Genomic DNA, 20,731 nt, shown 5'->3' with positions numbered 1-20,731 from the left:
GCTCTCTGGGATCTTGGGGAGCTGCTGGCGGAGTCCTGGTCCTTGGCCGCACTTTCCCCAAGAGGCTCTGCCAGGCCCTGGCACCTTGGAGCCTGGGCCTCTGCTCGGATGCAGAGGCCGGCCCAGCACCTCCCCGCTGCCGCGGCTCCAGGCCCGGCCGCCGGGCCTCCTCCCTGCCCTCACCCGTGACCTCCGCGGCCCGGCGGCTCCAAGGCGAGCCAGGCCTGGTCCAGCGCCGCTGCCCGCCCGGCCGGAGGAGCGGGGCCGGGCAGCGGAGGTCCAGACGAGGCCGGCCCAGGCGATAGCAGGAGCGAGCGCGGGCCGGAGCGTGTAGGTGTGAGAATGTGTGGCGGGCATGGCCGAGACCCAGCGCGGGGCTGCGGACGCGTGGGCGCCTGAGTCCCCGCCAGTGGGCTCACGAATACAGTGCGTGCTCGGCTGGGAGCGGGCTCGTGTGTGCAGGCGGGAGCCCGCGGCCTGGGCCCGCTGGAGAGCCGCCGTCAGGAGGTGGCCCCGGCCCCGCCAGGTCCGGCCTGGAGCGCCCCAGGGTGCTCGCCGCTCCGGCGCTCTGGGCGTGCCGTCCTGGTTGTCGAGCCTCGGGTGGGGGCCGCGCGGCGCGGCCAGGCCGCTCGCCTTCTCTTCCCGCCCCTCTAATCTAAACCATGCGGGGCGCCCAGCCCGGCCCGGCCGGCGGGGCCCGAGGGCCGCGGGGAGGGCTCGGGCCGCGCGGTGGGCGAGCGGGCGGCCAGCTCAGGGCTCGGGGTCCTGGGCCTGAGGAGCCGGGGGACCCTAAAGCCCCCCTCCCCGGGGGGCGGCGGGCGCGGACTGATTGACAGCGGCGACGTCAGCGCGGGGGGTGGGGAGGGGGGGCGGCCCCGGAGGGAGGGAGGGAAGAGGAGGGAGCTGAGGCCCCAAAGTGAAGCCTCGGAGATCAAGGGCCCGCTCCAGAGCCGGGATGTGTCCGGCCCCGAGGGCGCGGCGGGCAGCGGGACCCTGACCCAGCGGGCCCGAGTCGGAGCCCCGGCTGTCCCGTGCTCCTCGGACCCGAGCCTGCAGTGGACCTCGGGCCGCAGGCGCCTCCGCATGCGGCAGCGCAGTTAGGGTGAGTGTGGTTCCGGCGGGGACGGCGGTGAGCCGGGCGTGCGGGACAGGGGCCACCGGGAGCCCAGGCTTAGGCTGCAGGGTCGAGAAGGATGAGCTGGAAAGAGGGCGAGTAACGGGACGGGGTAAGAACCTCGGGACGGTCAAGGCGGCAGGAGGGCGGCGCCAAGTGCCTCAGATCCGTCTGCCGCCTCGGCCCCACTCCGGGCGATGGGGCGCGAGCCCTCCTCTCCTCCGAGTAACTGGACGAATTGGGTCTAGGGACCCAAGAGCATAGAAACCACAGCGCCAGCGTCAGAGGAATGAGGTTAAGCCGCGACAGGCGGAGCGTGGCCTTGAAATTGGTGTTTGCAGAATAAGAAAGGCCAAGGAAGAGGGCCCGGGTACTTGCAGCGAATATCGCTGTAGAAATATGTGTGAACGGAACACTGGACTTCAGAGCCTTTGATGCAACAGACTCATCAAAATTAAAGCAAGGAGCATTATGGATAAATAATGGCTGATGACTGAGAATTATCAAAATGTGAACAATTACCAAGGAAACAGGGCTAAGCGGCGGGACTAATAAAGTATTTGAACTTTAAAACAATAAAATAATAGTGACTTTTCAGAACCAAGTGAAAATTGTAATCAGAAATTTAAAAGGATTGTAGACAACGTAACTCCAAATATAGGAACAATGTGATAAGCACCATTGTATTAAAATCAATAGCAGTAGTATAAGACATAGTCATAGTGTAAGATGATAAAACTGTAGGAAAAAAGTGAACAATGGAAAATACTTTTAAGGGAAATACTAATGTTAGCAGTATTGACAGAATGCTATCATGTAATTTATTGTTGATACTATAGGGAATTATTAAAATAAATATTAACCAAAATCTTATGAGCAATAGTAATATAAATAAAGACAGCAACAAGAATTGCTGGAGTAATATGACAATTTATGACCAAGGTATTATTAGTCCCAACAACATTATAAATAATGATAGAGTAATAAGAAGTATTGTATCAATGTGATGAAAAATAACCAGAGAAGAGCTACAGCAATATTACAAATTATGACAGACTAACAAGAAGTAATGGCGTGATGAAAAATAACTAGCAAATTAAGATTGCTAACTTTACAAATAATGACAAAGTAACAAGATATTGTAACGATGTGATGAAGAACACCTGAAGAAACAAAACAAATAATGGTAAAATAACAAGAAGTACTATAAGGCTGTGAAGAAAATTAACACGAATATTGAGAACAATAATATTACAAGTTATGGTAAATAAGTTATTGAAACTGTGACAAAGTACAGAGACTGAGGAGCCAGCGATGGAAACATTTTAGGGATACAGAGTAAAAGTTTTAAAAAACGGTAGATTAACATAACCTAATGGAACACTATTTAATAATTATCTAAATATTATTAATAGTATTATTAATGTGCCAGGAGGCCCTGGAACGATGAAGCAGTGACGGGAAAGCAACAACAACATATTTAATAATGATGAATTAGCAAATCAAACCAGTACTTTAACCATACAGTATTAAAAATAAAAAGTACTAATGTCTTATGTGACAGGATAAATATTTCTAATGTTATTGAACTGACCAGAATACTACTCTGATAATAGAGATAATTAAAATAGTACAAAATATTAACAATTCCCCAGTGCAAGAAAAATAGCAGCAGTAATTTAGAGTGAGAAGAAAATACTGTTCTTGGAAAACGAGGCGGCTGAAGGCGACGGACCCGAGCGCAAAGGGCGCGGAGCCGGCCGGCCGCGCCCGCAGACGGTCCACGGGCAGGGCGAGCGCTGAGGCTGCGGCGAGCGCGGCCCACGGACCTGCTGGGTGCGGGACCCGGCTGTGCCGGTGTCCCAGCGCGCCGGGGCTTGGGTCCGAGGGGACCGCGGGGATAGCTGCTCGGAGCCAGCCGGGCGGGAAGAAAAGGAAATTAGAGGGGAGCTCCAGCGACGGCGAGCTGTGGCGATGTCGGGATGTGGCTCCGTGGCCAAGATTTGAAAAGGAAGAGGCGAACCCCGAGGAGGGGAGGGAGCGCCCGGAGCAGACCACGACTTAAGCGGCGGGACTGGCGTCAGTGGGTGCGGGCCGCGGACGTGCTCGGCAACCGCAGGACTGAGAGCGCGAGGTGCGAGCCTGACCGCGTCGCTGCACGGCTCCGGGTGTGACAAGTGACCCGCAGAGGACCTAGCGGCCAAGACAGCATCGCGCCAGGCCGCCTCTCTGGGCCCCGAGGGCCGCTGCACCTGGGACCAGCGCCCTGGGACCGTGATCGCCGGTGCCCAACCCGGCTGATCCCAGATATAGTGGGAACCAGCGCCTTGGGCCAGAGCGCATAACGACCCTTGTCGCGCAGTGTCCCCTTGCCTGGGGTCTCCTGAGTGTCCGAGGCTGGGCCCTGGAACCCACATGTGGGCCAAGGCGGTGCTGGCACTGACCATGCCTGAGAGCCTTGCTCCCTGCTGCCTGTGGCCGGAGGACGGGAAGACTGGCCTGGCTGTCAGCTTTATCTTTATGGGCTTTTCCCAGCCCCAACTGGCCCTGGCCCCTTTTTATCTCCTCGGTTGCACTTGGCTTGTTTACTTTGTGAGGCCCTGGGAGCAGACGTCTAGGCCCCTAGGCCCAGGGATGAGGCGGCCAGTGGACAGGATGAGCAAGGGGCCTGGGCCTTGGGATGCCCAGGGAGATCCAGAGGAGAACAGAAAGAAGGTAGGAGGAGAAAGGGGGAATATTTTGCCACAAGAGAGGCATCTAGACATATAGAAAGCCCCACCAGAACTTGTCCAAATCTAGAAGAAGGGAGAAGAGCAGGGAGGTGGAAAGGAGCAGCAGAGGTAACGCAGGGTTACACCTATGATGGAGGCAGGGCAGGCAGGTCCTTGCAGGCTGGGCTGTCATCCTGACATCCCAGGATCAGCTTCCAGCAGGGAGTGGGCACATGGGCAGGCAGGTGAATAGCCCTAGACATTTGGGGAAGGATAGCTGTGCCTGTAAACTGGACCTACCTAACTGGCCTGGTCCTTAGCTGGGAAGGGTCTGGATCCTTTGCCCCAAAGCAGAGCCCTTTGGAGCTAAAGTGTGAGTGAGTGAGCAAGCCAACCAGTGTGAATGTGAGGGCAAGGCTGGGGAGGCCTCTGGCTGAGTTGAGGGCCTGAATCAGAGCAGCCCTAGGAGAGTGTGGTTGCTTGGGTGACTAGGAGGCTGTGTGAGGGTGCTGTGTCTGGCTGTGAGGATGTGTGTCCCTGCGTGGGTGACACCCAGGGTGGGAGTGGGAACGTGCAGGAATGAAAGCCTTTCGTTCAGGAGGTGTCTACCTGAGTACTGTCTGAGGAAGTGGGTGAGGGCAGATGGGTGAGCAGGGGCCTGAGGGGCCACAGGGCCCTAGGCCCTCTCTGCAGGTGTGGAGCCCCAGAAGCCTGGGCCCTGCCCTCCTGGCGTCGCTCTCCTCTCCTGCCTGCCCGGGAAGTGTCTTGGCTGCCCTGGGTCAAGAGTAAGCCTGGACTCCAGTTATTAGGGAACAGCCGAAAAAGACCCAGGCCTCAGGCTCCACTGGAGCTCCACTGGAGCCCAGCAGGAGGGAGGGCCTGGGGGTGCTGCTGGGGCAATGCCGAGAGGGCGGTCCTTCCCCCAGACCTGCTCATCACACAGCCCCACACCCAGGGGCAGGCAGACCTTGAACCGCTCGCAGACCCTCCCAGGTCCAAAACCTAGAGGGAGGAGGCCAGGGTCCTGCCCTCCAAATATTCTCCCTCCCCCAGCTCAGGAGGGGGCGGGGTCCACGTGCGCCCTCCCGGCGCTCGGCGTGAGAGGGCTGCCCGGCCCCTGGCGAGTGTGGACCTGGGCATGTGACGCCGTGTGTGCTGTGCCCACAGGAGATGCTGCAGGATAAGGGCCTGTCGGAGAGCGAAGAGGCCTTCCGGGCCCCGGGCTCAGCGCTCGGCGAGGCCACCGCCGCCACCGCCGCCGTCGGCGCCCCGGAGCCCGCGCTGGCTGCACCGGGCCTCAGCGGAGCCGCGCTCGGCAGCCCCCCGGGCCCCGGCGCCGACGTCGCCGCTGCCGCCGTCGCCGAGCAGGTAGGGCCGAGCCGGCCGTCGGGTAGAGGTCGGGCGTCGGTCTGTCTGCAGGGCCGCCAGTGTCTGTCAATCTGCCCCACTGCGGGCAGGACTCGCTTCCCGGGGGATCTGGCTGTGTCCTGGACCGTCTGCCTGTGCGTGCTTCTGCGGGCAGGGCTTGCTCTCTGTATGCCTTTCGTCCCTCCTCCACTCGGAGCCCTCGGGGCTACGCTGGGACAGGCGGGAGAAGGGACCCCTGCGGCAGCGGAGCGAGCCCCGGCCAAGGGTCCAGCTCCGACCACCCTGAGAGGGTGGGAGCGAAAGCCTAGGACCGGGCGAGAAGAGCGGCCCCCAGCCGGGTGCGTGCGGGAGCCGCCGCAGAGCTCCGAGGCCGCGGGGACGTCACCGAGGGGGTCGCGGTGACAACCTGATGGTCACAGTGAACGGAATTCGGCGGTGCCCGCGCTTGGCCTGGATCTTCGGGCAGTGTCTGCGGGTGCGCGCTTCTGGCAGAAAGGGTGTGTGTCTCTCCTGTGTGTGTGCCTGCCCGCTAGCTTGTGGCTACGTCGGGGGGTGAGGAGTGTTTATGTTTGTGTAGGAGTGTGTCATCTGCCCTGGCACGGCCAGTGTATGTGTCCTCTGTGGGCCCATCTATAGGCGCATCTCCGAAGAAGCGTGTTTCAGCCACTGATTAAATTTTTAAAAATTCATCAGTGTTACAGAATAATTTTGTGAAACGAAATCTCGAGGCGTGGGCTCCCGGGGCTGGCAGAGTTCTTCGTAGTTCCTTGAGTCTGTGCTCTCCGTTCTGAGGGCTCCACGTGGAGCCGTGAGACAGACCGACATAAGTCCCCCTCCCTCCCATCCGTAGACCATCGAGAACATCAAGGTGGGCCTGCATGAGAAAGAGCTCTGGAAGAAGTTCCACGAGGCGGGCACCGAGATGATCATCACCAAGGCGGGCAGGTCAGCGCTGGGAGCTTTACTTCTGAGGGATGACGGGTGGGAGCAATGAGGATCCCTAAGGGCTCCCTTAGCAGTCCTCTTCGTCTCCAGCCTGGGGGGCAAAGGGAGTCCCCTCTGCCGTTCTGGCCTTAGCCCCACGTCTTGCCGCGGCTTCCGACCGGCCGGCGAAGCCTGCGTGGGCTGCCCAGCCAAGAACCCCGCGGGAGGGAAGGAGGGGAGGGGCAGCCCTATGCAAATTAAATGCAAATAAGGATCGCGACGCCGGAGGTCCCTGCTCCAGCACCTTTGGCCCCCTGGGGGGCTGCTTTGTCCTCCTCCTTCTGGGGACCTGCCCGGTTTCTCAGGATTGCATTGATTGGGGATTCGGGGATGCCCCTCAACAGATGGAGGGAGGGGATAGGACCGTTTTTCCTATTTCCGTAACTTTTCGGTGGCAGCGCGAACCCCAAGTCTCTCATCCCACGGGTGCTACTTCTCTGTTGCCAGCCCCCTGCGTGGCTGAGGGGAAGGCACCGTTGGGTCCTGTCTGTGTGTTGTTTGGGGAGCAGCTCTCGGGTGGTTGCCAGAGAGGGATGATTTATAAAGTGGAAACATCTTTAAAATGCACTGGTGTCTGTGGGAGAGAACCAGGAGGAGAGGTTGAGGGGAGGAAGACACAGATCGGGCAGGACGGAGAGATTCTCTGGCGCGGCGCATGTCGGGTGCGGCAGGAACGGCAAGGAGAGCGGTTATCAGGTGAAGAGAGATTGCTGCAGACAGAGAAGCTGGGAAGTTCAGGTTCAGGAGCCCCCTCACCCCTACTCCGCCTCCTCCACAAACTCACACTTGATTTTGGTCCCTGGAGGACAGGTTAGGTGTGAAAATGTCACTTTGCCTGGCCGTGGGCCCACAATTGGGCTTTCTGAGGAGTAAGATGGTGAAGCATCAAGGACCAGGGATCTGGGAGTCAGACCACGGGGGCTTCCAGGTCCAGCTCAGCTACTTCCACCTGTGCAACCCTCAGGCAAGGTCCTGTAGAGTCTCTGCCTCTCCTCATCTCCATCTGTAAAAGAATAGGTCCTTCTTCACACAGCTGTATATAGAGTACTTAGCACGGCTCCTGGCACATGTAAGCACACAGTGAATGCTAGCTCATAATATTAATCATAATTAGAGAAAGGTCTGGCATCCACTCAGCATTTTTCTTCTACTTTTTAGAGAACTCTGCTGAACTGCTTAGGGAACGGTGGGCTATTCAAAGGAAACAAGAAGCTGGTGATTTGCTCTGCGCAGTGTCGGAGTGCAGTGGTCCTTCCTGTCTGCTCACTGGCAAGCCTTGCAAGGTTTCCTTTGTTTTGTTGGGAGTGGGGGTCTGGGCACTTGGCTGCCCTCTGCCTAAGTCAGAGAGGTGGCATGGCCATTTGGAAGGAGCAGGGAGATGTCAGGGCCTGGGTTCACTGCATTTCGGGAATGAGGAAGGGGAATGCATCTAGGTCCTGGACCCTCCAGGACCTGGAAGAAGGTACCACGTGGAGCAGTCATTGAGGTCAGTGGGCTGGGGTGGGGATGAGTGTCAGGTGTCACAGGCCCTGCCTCTTCCTAGCTGAGTGTGCTTGGGCAAGTCCCTAAACTTCCTATGGCTCAGTGGTCTTGGGTAAAACAGAGATGGTGGCTATAGACCTACTTACTATCCTTCCTTTTTCAGTTACTGAGACTCAAACCAGGGATCATGTGAGCAGTGCTTGATAAATTGTTGAGTGGATTACAGGTATAAAGAGGAGACATTTATTTCTTGTGACTATTGGGGTATAGGGAAGGAAAGAAAAAAGAAGGATCTAGAACTTCCATTTTTAGGAAGCAGAAATAACCTTGTCTCTTGAAAATAAATGGCCAGCGTGTTCTTTGGGCATGCCTGGCCTCTGCCATTTTAAACAAAAGGCATTTGTGATTCTCCTCAGTGGGGTTGCCTGCACCTGTGTGGGTCCTCCTCCCTCCCTCGCTCTAACACATACACACACACACACATGCTTCCAGAGGTGACCCATTTCAAACAGATGTTTGTGCCTGATCCCTAGTGGAGGCTTTAGAGATGGACCTCAGGGAATGATGATAATAATTTAAAAATGGCTGTGATGATGTTGGCCAATTATGGGTTCATCACAGTCTTTCATTTCTCTGGCAGAAAGTTATCCTTGCACCACCGGGTCTAGTCCTTAAGAAAGTCACTAGCCTCATCCTGCCTCCCCAAGGGTTCTCACAGAGCCTTTCTCCTGCACAGCTGCCCACTGACTTGAGACCACTTTCACCACTCAGATCTCTGCATCTCCCTCCTCCTCCTTGCCTCCCTCCCCGGCAGCCTTGGGAGGCAGCTGCTTTGCTTGGGTTCTTCGACATCCAGCCCAGCCCCTCTCCCTGTTCTCTTCTTTGTGTCTCTAGCAGCACTTTTCCTGGGACACTTCTGTTTCTCAGCAGATGCCTGAACTCTTCTCCCAAACCTTGAATCATAGATTCCTAGACTGCTAGAGCTGGAGGAGAACCGAGAAAACATAAACCCAGCCCCAGAAAAGGGAAGGCACTTGGCTCCTGTAGATAGAAGCAGAGTTAGGCAGTTGCCAGATCTCCGCAAGCCAAGCAGATGATACCCCACCCCAAGAACAAAACCCCGACTTTGAGAAATTCCCTTGATTGTTTATTCACGGGGGGGGGGGGCCCATTCAATGTGGGGTCGTTGCTCTGCCCTAGAGACCCTGGCTGGTTAGGGGCATGATAATTGCTGTCTGGTTGGGGAGGGGAGGGCCGTGGAGAAGAGGAGCCAGAACGTTCTCAAGCCAGTTTGAGTCCCTGAGTCACAAAGCTCTTGCCTCAAGCCCTTGAAGTTCTGAAGGCGAAAGGAGAGAATAGTGCCCTTCACTGGATGATGACTTTGAATTCTCAAACAATTTGATCTGGTGAATAAAATGCCAACCACAGTGCAAGACATCAATTTCTGAATACTCAGAAACCCGTGATGTCAGGTGTAAAATGGAACCAGACCCCTGCCCAGCCAGTCTCTCTCCCTCTCAAGCCCCTGCACCCAGAGAGTTTACGCTGTTAACTGCAGGGAGCAGACCCCGCTCTCCGCCTCCTCACGTCCCTGCCAAGCTTGATACATGTGAGAAACTGCATTTTCCCCCAAACACAGATAAAAGTGAGCTCCACAAAAATTTAAATATAAACCTCCCAAAAATGAAAATTTCCTAACTGTCTGACTGCTCTACTCGTAGGTCATGGTTTTGCCACCAGATAAATCTCCACTATCAGCCTTCATAGCCTGTTGAGTTCAATGTTGCTTGTGTTAGTGACAGTGAATTTGCGTTTGAAAAATGAACTACCGATGAGAACTCCTGTTGAACCTGTATTGTTTGTTATTCTGAGGCAAGGATTTGGCCCGGCTTAATCCGGGGCTTCAAAGCCAATTGCCCTCATTCTGTATACAGACCGTCAGAGCCCAGTGGCGTGGGTGATAAGAGAAGTAAGGGTTGAAGACACTGGGAAAGTGGGTTGGGGAGAGAGTGCTTTGATCTCTTTCTAAAGTATTTTCTGAAAGCAAAAGTCTATCAGAAGGAAGTGTCTTAAAAAAAAATCTAAGAGAAGCAACTGAGCTTCCAAAATGGCATCCATTCCATGCACCCTCGTTCCTGCCCCCTCGTTCCTGCCCCCTCGGCTCAGGGAAAACATTTCTTAAAAATGCTTTGAGTGGATTAGAAAGCTCTGTGTATGTGTGTGTGGGTGTTTGTGTGTGTATGTGTGTGAAAAGTGGAAATAAATTGCGTAGCTTTGTCACTGCTCTCAGAAATCATTTGGTTACAAAATGTTTGGTCTCAGCATAGATGGAAACCGTAACCACCCCCCAAGCCCCAAGTTCAGCCTTGCTTGCTGGGCCCTGGCCTCTTCCCAACAGAGGCAGAATTCTTCCTCAAGACCCCCAGACACTGGAGATAGGAGGACAGGTGGGATTTTCTGTGGACCCCTACCCTTTTCCTGCAGCCCATTCCTTTCAGACTCTGGGCTCCATGGCCTTTGTGTGTGCGTATATGTACACATATATATATGTATGCACACACATATATAATTTTTTAATGTCAATTTTATTGAAATGGAACATGCCTGCAGAAAAGTGAACAAATCTTAATTGTACAGCTCTATGGACTTTCAAAAAATGAACACACCTGTGTTACCACCCTCCAGATAAAGAAACAGAACATTACCGGCCCCCACAATCCCTCTTGTATGCCCCCCCAGTCACTCCACTCCCACCTGGAAACCCCTCTTCAGAGTTCTCACCCCTTCATTTGGTTTTGCACCTACATTTAAGGGAGGGCACATCCAGCTGCTCCTGGGGTCCTTGGGGCCACCGAGGAAATTGGGGCTGCAGTGGGTTTGGGGTTTGGGGGCCTGGCTACTTGGAGAGAATCTGGTGGGTCGCTTAGGTCCTCTATTCCCTGACTCCCTTGCGGGATTGGTGGGGGCCGAGTGGGTTAGTGCCTTGAATTTGGCCCGGAGCCGGGGGGCCCCTCGGTTCTCTGAGCCCAGCTGTAACTTGCGTGTCCGCTTTCAGCAGCGAGTTAGCGTTTACCGGTTTGTTGCCAAAATCAAAATGCCCCAAAACCCTTGCCTGCGCCCCGCAAGCCTCGCACTCTGAGAAACGTCCAAGGAAGCTTATCTTAGCAGGTCATTCTAAAACCATTTCCGAGTATGAAGGAGATAAAGACTCCAGCCCCGCACCCTTTCAGAGCCTGTTTCATGATCAGAGGAGAAACCTCCGGCTTTCATCTCCTCCGGGCCGGCGGGGCAGGCGGCTTGTTTATTCCCTCGGCGGAGCCGTTTCCGCGGGTGCCAGGGAGCGCTCCATCCGCCTGGGGGACCGGGTGCCCAAGGTGGGCCAGGGAGCTAGGAGAGCACGGACAGACAACAAGGGGCGCAGAGAGAAGGCGCAAGGGACCCATGGGAAGAGTGCGGAGGGGCGCAGGGAGAGGGTAGGGAGAGGACTCTGGCGTGCAGGGAGAGGGTGGGGGAGAGGGCACGCGGGGTGCAAGGAGGAGGCTGAGGAGAGAGCTCTGGGGTGCAGGGAGAGGATAGGGAGAGGGCACGCGGGGTGCGGGGAGAGGATAGGGAGAGGGCTCTGGGGTGAAGGGAGAAGGTGGGGAGAGGGCTCTGGGGTGCAGGGAGAGGGCTCTGGGGTGCAGGGAGAGGGTGGGGAGAGGGCTTTGGGGTGCAGGGAGAGGGTGGGGAGAGGGCTCTGGGGTGCAGGGAGAGGGCTCTGGGGTGCAGGGAGAGGGTGGGGAGAGGGCTCTGGGGTGCAGGGAGAGGGCTCTGGGGTGCAGGAAGAGGGCTTTGGAGTGCAGGGAGAGGGCTCTGGGGTGCAGGGAGAGGGTAAGGGAGAGGGCACTCGAGGTGCAAAGACGGGGTGGGGGAGAGGGCTCTGGGGTGCAGGGACAGGGTGGGGGAGGGGCACTCAGGAGAGGGTTGGAAGGGAAGGCTTACAGGGTGCAGGGAGAGGGTGAGGAGGAAGGGCTGGCCCGCTCAGGGCTGGGGAACCACGGGGGTGTCGTCAGAGGTGAGCTGGGGTTTCTTGGCCAGCGCTGGTGGCCAGGCTGAGTGGAATACAGGCCGGGCAGAGTCCATTCCCTTTCTTCTTGGCCCTCTCTCCCCATTTCACTGAGGTGTTCATTTTCTCCATAGGCGTTGGTTTTCAGGTACATTTGACACCCTAAACAATTTACATCTCACTCCAGCATGTCATCCCTTTCAATAGACGACCTTTACAGTGCAGGGTGAGCCCAGAGGAAGTCACAGCTGTCAAACCTAGCCCGGCCTCTGTGGCCTGAGTCATGGCAACCTGGTGAACACTCCCACGCCAGGCCTCTGGGCTCCAACTTTAGCCCCCTCTGGAACCAAGGGCAGATGCCCTCAGCTGGGCAGGAGGCCTAAGGGGTAGGTGGAGCATGGCCTTCACCTTCACACTCAGCCTTTCCCCTACACCAGCCAGGCCCTTCATCCTTCTGGAGCCCCCTAGATGGGGAAATGATAGGGCCTGGGTCCCCGCGGCATGTGTTCTCCATAGCCTGGAAGCAGTCGCCAAGCAACCCTAACAGCCAAACAGAGATGGAGATATCTGTCTCCATGAAGGCAGTGGAGCTCACCAAGCCTGGGCCAGCTCAGCCCCAAGCAGAGGACTTCCCTGCCCCACACTCTGAGGCTGTTATCAGTCAGGAATCTGATCTCTGGTCAGCTTCCAGGAGAGGCCAAATCACAGGATTCTAGCTCCAGCCTTGGGAGGCTGAGCACAGGCTCCTTACAGGCCTTCTAAGAAGCACTCAGTCAATGTCAGGCTGGTCTTTTCCCGAGCTGCTGAGTTGAAGTGTAGTAGGGAGTAGGAGAAGCGGAAGGACAGGGCCCCTTAACTCCCTCTCAGCCTCAGTTATGAAGACTGTCAAAGTGACAGCAAACCATTTTCTCCTGGCCCCCTATGTGGACATTGGCCTGGGGGAAGCCAGGTCTACCCTCTGCTGTTGCCACCTACAGTGATTGCAGGGAAACAGGCTAAAGGCAGGGCACTGGTGCCCTGCCTGCCCAAGCACGGCCAGGGCTGCCCCATTTTGTGGCTGTTTCTGTAGCAGTTACAAAATGGTGGCCTGGAGGGGACAGGATTCTTGGTCTTCCCCTAGGGAAGTGGGGAGGTGAGGCAGCTGCTGCCCTCCCCCTCTTCAGCTTTAGGCCACCGGGGGAGAGGCTCAGCCAGGAAAGAGGGTGGTGCAGGCTCCAGCTGTGCCCCCAGGCTGGGCAGGGGGCTGGTGAGCAGGAGGCAGGATTGGGTTCCTGAGCCCTCTCACTTCCCCCATTCCTGGAGAGGGGGTGGGGTGGACATTTGAAAATGCTTTCAATTGACATCTGAGACAAATTCTTCCACACGGTTTATAAGTCCCTAGACTTGCAGCTAGAACTTCCCTCCTCCCTCCAGGCACGCACACATGCACACATGCGCACTCCACAGTGAACTCATGCACATGTGCTTGTGCATACACATGGTCACACACCTCCCACATCCCTGACCCACTGCAGCGGGCCTTTCCTCCAGCAAGGGAGAGGGCGTGCAGACTGGGGCTGGGCTGGGGGCTGGGCTGGGGGTAGAATTGAACCCTCCACCTCAGGGTCCTGGCCTGGGCTTGCTGTATAGTCTGCTGGCTTGGGGAGGCCTTGATCACTTCTGGAAGCCCTGCCCTGTCCAGGTAAGCTGGTACCCAGTCATCTGTTTGAGGTGTCTAGAACAGTATCTCTTGAGGGTCTCATACTGTCTCTCAGCTTAGTGAGGGGCAGAGGACATCCTGATGGCTTCCCCAGAGTGGACCGGTTGGGCACTCTCCCAGCTCAGAGGAGCTGGTTCCTGAGCTCTTAGTGTCTTCTGTTCAGTTTGGACCCTGCTTCTCTCGTCTGTAACACCTTCATGGAGATCAGCTAGGAGGGGACAGGGTTGTCTAAGGAGGACTGTGAGGAAGTTCTGTCTGTCCCCTCTGGGGAAGTTCAGTGTCAGGGACCTGGTGACCAGAGGAGGGAGCTGTGCCCCTGCAAGTGTACGTACATGCTGTTGTATGTGTGTGTGTATGTGTGTGCGTGCTGAGGGGTCTGGCGAAGCCCCTCTCTGGAATGTTCCCTGAGCCTCAGAGTCCTGGACAGTCTCAGTATGAGCTGCAGGAAAACTGTCTGGTTTTTGACAAATCCCTTTCCATAGAGGTAGGTCACACCACTGGTTTGTGGAGGGAGGAGTGCAGTGGAAGTCAGTGGTAATAGTCATAAATGGACTCATTTAATGCACACAGCAACCTACGAGACAGGGGTAAGGGAGCTCCTCAGCCCACTTTAGAGATAAGGCAGCCAAGGCACAGAGAGATCCAAGCAGGTTGCCCAAGACCTCACAGTCAGTGCTGGGGCCAGGCTGGGGCCCGTGGCAGGGTGGTTCTAGAATCCGTGCTCTTCTCCACGAGGCTTGTGGACTGACTTCCCCTGATCCCCAGGCTGCGTGCGCAGGCTCAGGTGAGGCGATCACAGGGATAAACACCTCTGCTAAACACACTGAAGGAATCCAAAAACTGGCAGCACACTCCCGTTTTCCTGTGAGTTGGTTTGAGGCCTGAGGGTTTCCACAGAGACATGAGCCAGGGAAGACATCTCATTGATTCTAGAAGCAGCTGAGGACTTCCAGGTGATCTGCTCTGGCCTCCTGTCCCAGCACCCCAGAACTTTAGTTGTATATGGTCTGGCAAAGGACAGGAGTAAAACTAAGGCAGCCAGGTTGGTACGGAAATCCTCCCTCATGATCCTGACCAGGGTCTCTGCGCTTTAGCTGCTCACAGCCATTAGGCCTCAATCTTAGGGCATTATGGGGGAGGAGGAATTGAATTTTGGAAACCATGTAAACCCTTTTCCTAGACACACAGACTCACAGCTGCAGGGGCTCTGAGAGAGTGGCTAGTGCAGCCCTCTCCTTGTGCAGAGGGAGGCTGAGGCCTGAGGGAAGTGACTTACGCAAGGTCACACAGGGGCCTCTTGCTAAAGGGGCAGTCCCTCTTAAAGCCTTCTGCCCCCTCGCCTACTCTGTGCCGTCTCTCCTGGTGCTCTCTCCATGCCTCCGCCTTACCCCTTGGCTTCTCCCAGGAGGATGTTCCCCAGCTACAAGGTAAAAGTCACAGGCATGAACCCCAAGACCAAGTACATCCTGCTGATCGACATTGTCCCTGCGGATGACCACCGCTACAAGTTCTGTGACAACAAATGGTAAGAACCTGGGATCTCACATCACCAGCCTTCCCTCAACAGCTCTTTCCACTCACCGCGCCCATTCCCACCTGATGTTTGGTCTAGGACTCAGCAGTTAGTCCAAGTGATTGCCTGCATCTGCAGCCTCAGGAACGGGGCCTGCAGAGTCCAGAGGCGGCAGAGTCGCAGATGTCTGCACACCCGCTGCAGTTGGGGCTGAAAATGAGCTGCAGTGTTTGGGTGTTTGGTGGATTTCAAGGGTCTGTGCTCTCCCCACAACTGTGGACAAACAGGATTGGTGACTGTGCTGTGGGGTGACAGAGGACCACCAACACTGGGCAGATTTAGGCTGTGGCAGTGCTGCACTGGGGAGGAGGATGGGAGCCCTTTTCTTGGGGGCCTTCGATACTCCATAGTTAGGGTCCCGTTACCCGGTCTGTGGCGTCTCTCTCCTGTTTCTCCACTCACTTCCTCTTGGGCTGGCTAAAGAGGCCTCCCTCTTTAGCTGTGTGTCCACCATCCAGAGTGAGTGGGCAGCTGCCAAGTTGTTGGGTGATAGGGCCTTTTGGCAAGGGTCTAGGGGAAACAGGTGGGTTGAAGGGCAAAACTGAACTTGGACAGGGTAAATAAACACTGGGCTACTTTTCCTGAGGCCACCTGTACCCTGTCTGCCCTCAGAGCCCAGGACGGCGCTCCAGGAGAGCTGGTGAGAGGGGGAATGAATCAGCAGCGGCCAGGACATGGGTTCTGTGGTCGGGGGCTCAGAGGGCCGGTAGAGAGTGGGCTGAGGAGGCAGGAGTCAGTGGCTGGGTGCTGCCCAGGGCCATCTTTCTATTTCTCCTCTCTCTGGGCCAGATTAGCATTCAGAGCAGGCTGTGACTGACAGGAGAGCTACCGATTAGTTTCTTACCATTGTTTTGGGAGCAAACAATTTGAAAGTTGTCTAGGTCCTCTGAGAAGCTCCCTCCAAAGAATATAATTTATAACATTTTAAAATTGTAAATATAACACATACACAGAAGAGCCTAAATCTCCCCACAATATATTTGTAATTGGCCCCATTCCTTCAAGTAAATAATCACATTTCTCTGTAATCTCCCTTTCTCTTTCCACTGTAGTAATGGAAAAGAGGTTCAGAATTGCTCTCCCCTCCTCAGCACTCTCTCCTCTGTCCCCCGCTCCTACCCCCAAATTCCTAAACTGACTGTGTGACAGGCCCAGCAGTGATTTTCCCTCAGGTCTGTGGGGATTTGCTCTCAGAGGGCACAGGGGGTCTGGGCTCCCACAGACCCAGGGTAATCCGCTGCTGTGGCTCTGTCTGCTCTGTTGGCAGGATGGTGGCCGGGAAGGCTGAGCCCGCCATGCCAGGAAGGCTCTATGTCCACCCGGATTCTCCTGCCACTGGTGCCCACTGGATGCGGCAGCTGGTCTCTTTCCAGAAGCTGAAGCTGACAAACAACCACCTGGACCCCTTCGGCCATGTAAGAATGGGACTGCCTGGCCTTGAGGGGAGTCCTGGGCCAGTGTTGGGGGTTGGATGGGCGGGAGTGGGGATCTGGAGAATCCACTCTCGTGTCAGCTCTAGGGTTTGGGACTTGCAGGGCCAGTTTGTGGAAGGCGCACAGGGTCTGAGTCCCACAGTCATAGTCCTTCACCTGGTACATACTGGCTGGGTTACTTTGGGCAAGTTCCTTAGTCTTTTTTGAGCCTTAGTTTCCTTGTCTAGAAAGTGGAGAGTACCATATGTACCGTTCATGGTTGTGAGAATTAAATGAGAGAATATGCACAACGCCCCTTGCACATAGAAGGCTCTAAACAAGTGGCAACTATGACGAAGACAAAGATGATGGACCAACTCTCTCAGCTTTGGTTTCCAAAATTTGACCTTGCTGGAGCATAAGACAAGTAAACCTTCTTGAGAAAGAGTTACTGATGAGTTCTGAAGCCTCTTTTTGGCGTGTATGTCTGCCTGGCCTGGCAGCTGCCTGCCCTCTGGAAGGGAAGGCCTTGCTCTGGCTCCTGTGTCAGCTCCTTCCTGGCCTTGCCTGGGACCTGGCTCTCACAAGAGAGAGCCCCAGGGATGCTGCTGCTGATGCCCCATCCAGGCTGCTGAAGCTCATTCTTTCCCCATCTGGCCCTGGCAGGCCCACTAAATGCTTTTTATGTGGAAATGTTTAGCTCAAGTGTGTGGCAAACAGAAGTCTGGGGACCTGGTATTATCGGCCAGGGCCTCTAGGCTATCCACAGTTACCCTGGGTGGGGTGGAGCGAGGGTGCAGTAGAGGCTCCTGGATGCGGTTGCCCGGGCTGCACACATAACACTCAGGGTGTGGGTGGTGGTGGGGGAAGCAGGGTCGGGGGCATGCAGGTATGTGCCTCTTTTATGCCCCAGTTCTGTTTCTGGAGAGCTGTGTACAAATCAGAATTCTGTGAATCATAGTTCCTCATGGAAAATGCCAGCAATGCTTCATCTCTGATTGATTGGTATGTGACTGGCAAGCAGCTCTTAGTTCTAATTTTCTGAGTGTGTTCTCCTCTCTTCTGAGTCGTTGGTGATCAATAAACAAGCAACTAGGAGAATGCTTAATTAACATAATTAACTCCTGACTTCTCTGTTTTGCAAGCAGCATGGATTTTCCCACGCAGGACAGGCAGATACCGTTGGGTGTGTGGCAGAGACTAGTGGGTGTGCACAGTGGGATGTACTCGTGCAACCCCGACCCCTCACATGGCAGAGACAAGCCACCGATCCAGCAGGAAGGGTCAGGCAAGCCCTGACCTCCCAGAGTGCAGGGCCTTTTAACTAAGGGGCAAAGGGACCTCCCAGGTCTTACTGGCACCATCCTAGCCAAGACTTTGCTCCCAATCGCCTCCCACCTGGCCTCCTCTGCTTGGCCAGGCTGTGGCACCAACCTCGAAAGCTTAGTGAGGGCCTCTGTGGTGGGAGGTGGGGAAGCTAGCTAGCAGGCACGTCTCTGCCCACAACTGCACACACAGCAGAGCCCGGGGGACAGACCACTGGGGTGAGCACAGAGCCTGGCAGGAGCTGGATCTTTAGGTGAGTGGTCAGCTTCCTCTGGGAAGAATTTTGGACGTGCAGCTTGCCATCCTGGTCCTCAGCTGCAGGTGTGCCTCAGACGGCTCTTCCACCTCGGCGAGCTCCTGCAGAAAGTGGCAGGGGAGGGAGTCAAGTGGTTGAAAAGCTGGACTTTTTAGGAAGTGAGAGAGAGACCTGGGCTTCATAGCCCAGCAGTAGGTTTTCCCAGACTGGCTTGCCTCCTTGGTGGCTCTTCTGGGGTCCAGGAGGGGTTTGCAATAACCCTGCGTGTAGTCTTGAGTCTGGGCCAGTGGGGCTGCCTGATGGCTCATGCTGATGAGGGTGCCCCTGGCTACACTTGCCATGCTTGCCAGTAGGGATAGTCCCTCCTTGGTGGTAGGGATATTCCCCATACTAACTCTCTTTCTCCCCGGAGGGTTGGGATGCAGAGCCTCTTCCTTCCCCCTACCCCTGCGTTTACCCAGCATGCTCAGTTTACTGGTTACAACACCCCTGTGGGGTGGCGGGGCTCAGGGAGATAAGGTGATTGTCTCAGAAGCTGAGAGTGAAGGAGCAGTGCTTGGACTCACACCTTCTGATTCCTAGACCAGCACTCTTTTGGCTTCTCCACCTGTCTTTCTGTACCCAGGGCTTGAGCTGTCTGTCTTCAGCTATTTGGAGTATCACTGGAGAGGGAGCAGCCTTTGAGCATGCAGGCAAGGGCTGTGGAGAATGAGCTAACTTCCTAGATTTATCAGGGTGAAGTGGCCTGTTTGGACCTTGGCCTTCTGCTTCTTGGCCTGTCCGATGGGAATGGTGAGCTCTGCAAGTCACCCTTCTTGGTTTCTCAGTGTAGGAGCCTGGGAAAGAGTGATCTCGTACTGTGAACTTCTCCCAAGCAAACCCTTCCTTCTGCACAATGCACCTCCATAGTTTCAATTTCCCTAAAAGCTTCTGGACCTCAAGGAACTTCCTCCAGCCAAATGGACTTTGCACTTTCCCCTGGGGTCTCACAGTATCTCAAGGACTTTAGCAGCTGCCTCCCGTTTGCAACCTTCCCAAAGGAGAAGGATCCAGGGTCCAGATGAGGGCTTGGGCCTGGCAGCCTGTCCTACATGGCAGGTGGGGCCCTGGAACAGGGACCTTCAGACCACAAGGCCACATTTTCCAAAAAGACAGGACTGGGTTCTAACTAGAAAACTCTTTGTGGGTTTTTGCTGTGAGTCCAGCAAAGCCCTCTGTTCTTGAGAGGTAGGTTCAGGGTATGACCACTGGGGTCTGGGAGCAATGCCAAGGCCAGAGGACAGGCAGGCAGCAGGGGCAGAAAGGATCAGGGGGCTAGGGCAGGACTAAGCTGCCTCCTTATAGTTCCAATGCAACTCCACTTCTGTGGTTCTGCTGGCTACAGAAGCTGCCTGCCCATCTTCCCCTTCTACTTGTCCTGCTCCCAGCAGAGTACTGGGCCAGGCGACTTCAGGAAGTTGAGGAGGGTGTCATGGGGGTAGGGCCTGTGTCTTGTGGCAGGACATGGAGATGGCTGGCACATGGGTCTTACTTTTTTCTTGATCTGGGGTCAGGGAGGGGCTGGCGTCAGTAGGCCGTGTGTATGTGTGTATGTGTGTGTGTGTGAAGGGGATGGCTGTCTTCACCACCATTTCTTTTCTTTTTTTTTAGAGATTGGCACCTGAGCTAACAACTGTTGCCAATCATATTCCGTTTTCTTTTCTTCTCGCCAAAGCCTCCCAGTACATAGTTGTATATTCTAGTTGTGAGTGCCTCTGGTTGTGCTACGTGGGATGCCGCCTCAGCATGGCCTGATGAGTGGTGCCATGTCCGTGCCTGAGATCCGAACTGGTGAAACCCTGGGCCGCTGAAGTGGAGCACGTGAACTTAACCACTCAGCCATGGGGCCGGCCCCTCACCACCTATTGTGTCTCAGATTGCTGAGAAGGAAGGTCAGGTTATGACTTCTGACATAGTGATTCTAACTGTTCCAGAGGCTGAGTTTGCCCCTGGCTAGGGGTGTGGTCTGCAGCTCCTTGGCCACAAAGTGGCACATGCATAGTCCCCTCAATGTGCTACTTCCTCCTCTGACCACATGCCTCTTCATCTCGTTAGTTACTCCTGAGCCTTGGGATTCAAGCTCAAATGCCCATTCTTCAGGGAGACAGTTCAGGGTCCCGTTGTATGCTCTCAGAGTACCATGCACCTTTCTGTCCTAGTATTTACCACAGTTAGAATTGTATACTTATTTGTCAAATTTGTTCTTGAATAGGAAATGCATTCACATAGTTTAAAAATAAACCCATGAATAAATAAAAATGTCTGCAATGAGACGTCTCCCTCCACTGGTTCCCCAGTCACCCAGTTTCTTCCAACCCAGGCCACAGGTAACCACTGTTACTAATTTCTTTTTGCATATACATGCAAGCAGAGTGCAGAATCTCAAATCCCTTCTTTCATATGCAAGAAATGGCATCCTATAGACTCTTTTTGCACTTTGCTCTGTAAACATAGTGTATCATGGAGATCATTCCATTCACATAGAGCTTCCTTATTCCTTTTTTACAGCTGTGTAGAGTTTCGTTGCCTGATTGCTCCATAAATTACGTAGCCAGTCCTTATTGAAGGAGTTAGATGTTTTCCTACAGTTTGCTCTTTCAGTCAAGCTTGTATGTATGTCATTATACACCTGTTCCAAGTCTATCTGTGCAATAAGTTGCCTGTTTGAAGGGTATTTGGATTTGTAATTTGTAACTGTGCCCTCCATTGGGGTTGCACTGAT

The 20,731-nt window shown here is 55.1% G+C and overlaps 1 protein-coding gene across 4 annotated transcripts in view; it reads left to right on the top strand.

Annotated features, from left to right (window-relative positions):
- The first annotated feature begins 913 nt into the window (after positions 1 to 913).
- The window catches only part of TBX4 (T-box transcription factor 4), a 32,347-nt gene continuing 12,529 nt past the window's right edge, over positions 914 to 20,731 (top strand). For 2 of the 4 annotated variants that reach the window (XM_070562359.1, XM_070562358.1), the window contains exons 1-5: positions 914 to 1,102; positions 4,993 to 5,193; positions 6,044 to 6,138; positions 14,809 to 14,928; positions 16,244 to 16,391. In XM_070562359.1, the coding sequence (XP_070418460.1) occupies positions 4,996 to 5,193; positions 6,044 to 6,138; positions 14,809 to 14,928; positions 16,244 to 16,391 (561 nt within the window). In that variant the 5' untranslated portion in view covers positions 914 to 1,102; positions 4,993 to 4,995. Of the gene's footprint in view, positions 1,103 to 4,992; positions 5,194 to 5,616; positions 5,691 to 6,043; positions 6,139 to 7,335; positions 7,461 to 14,808; positions 14,929 to 16,243; positions 16,392 to 20,731 lie in introns of those variants that run through there. The other 2 variants (XM_070562360.1, XM_070562361.1) reach the window with 2 other exon arrangements.

The sequence above is a fragment of the Equus przewalskii genome, chromosome 10 (assembly GCF_037783145.1).
Source record: "Equus przewalskii isolate Varuska chromosome 10, EquPr2, whole genome shotgun sequence".
NCBI lineage: Eukaryota > Metazoa > Chordata > Mammalia > Perissodactyla > Equidae > Equus > Equus przewalskii.
The sequence above is the reverse complement of the archived record's forward strand: the minus strand, read 5'-3'. Positions and strand labels throughout refer to the sequence as shown.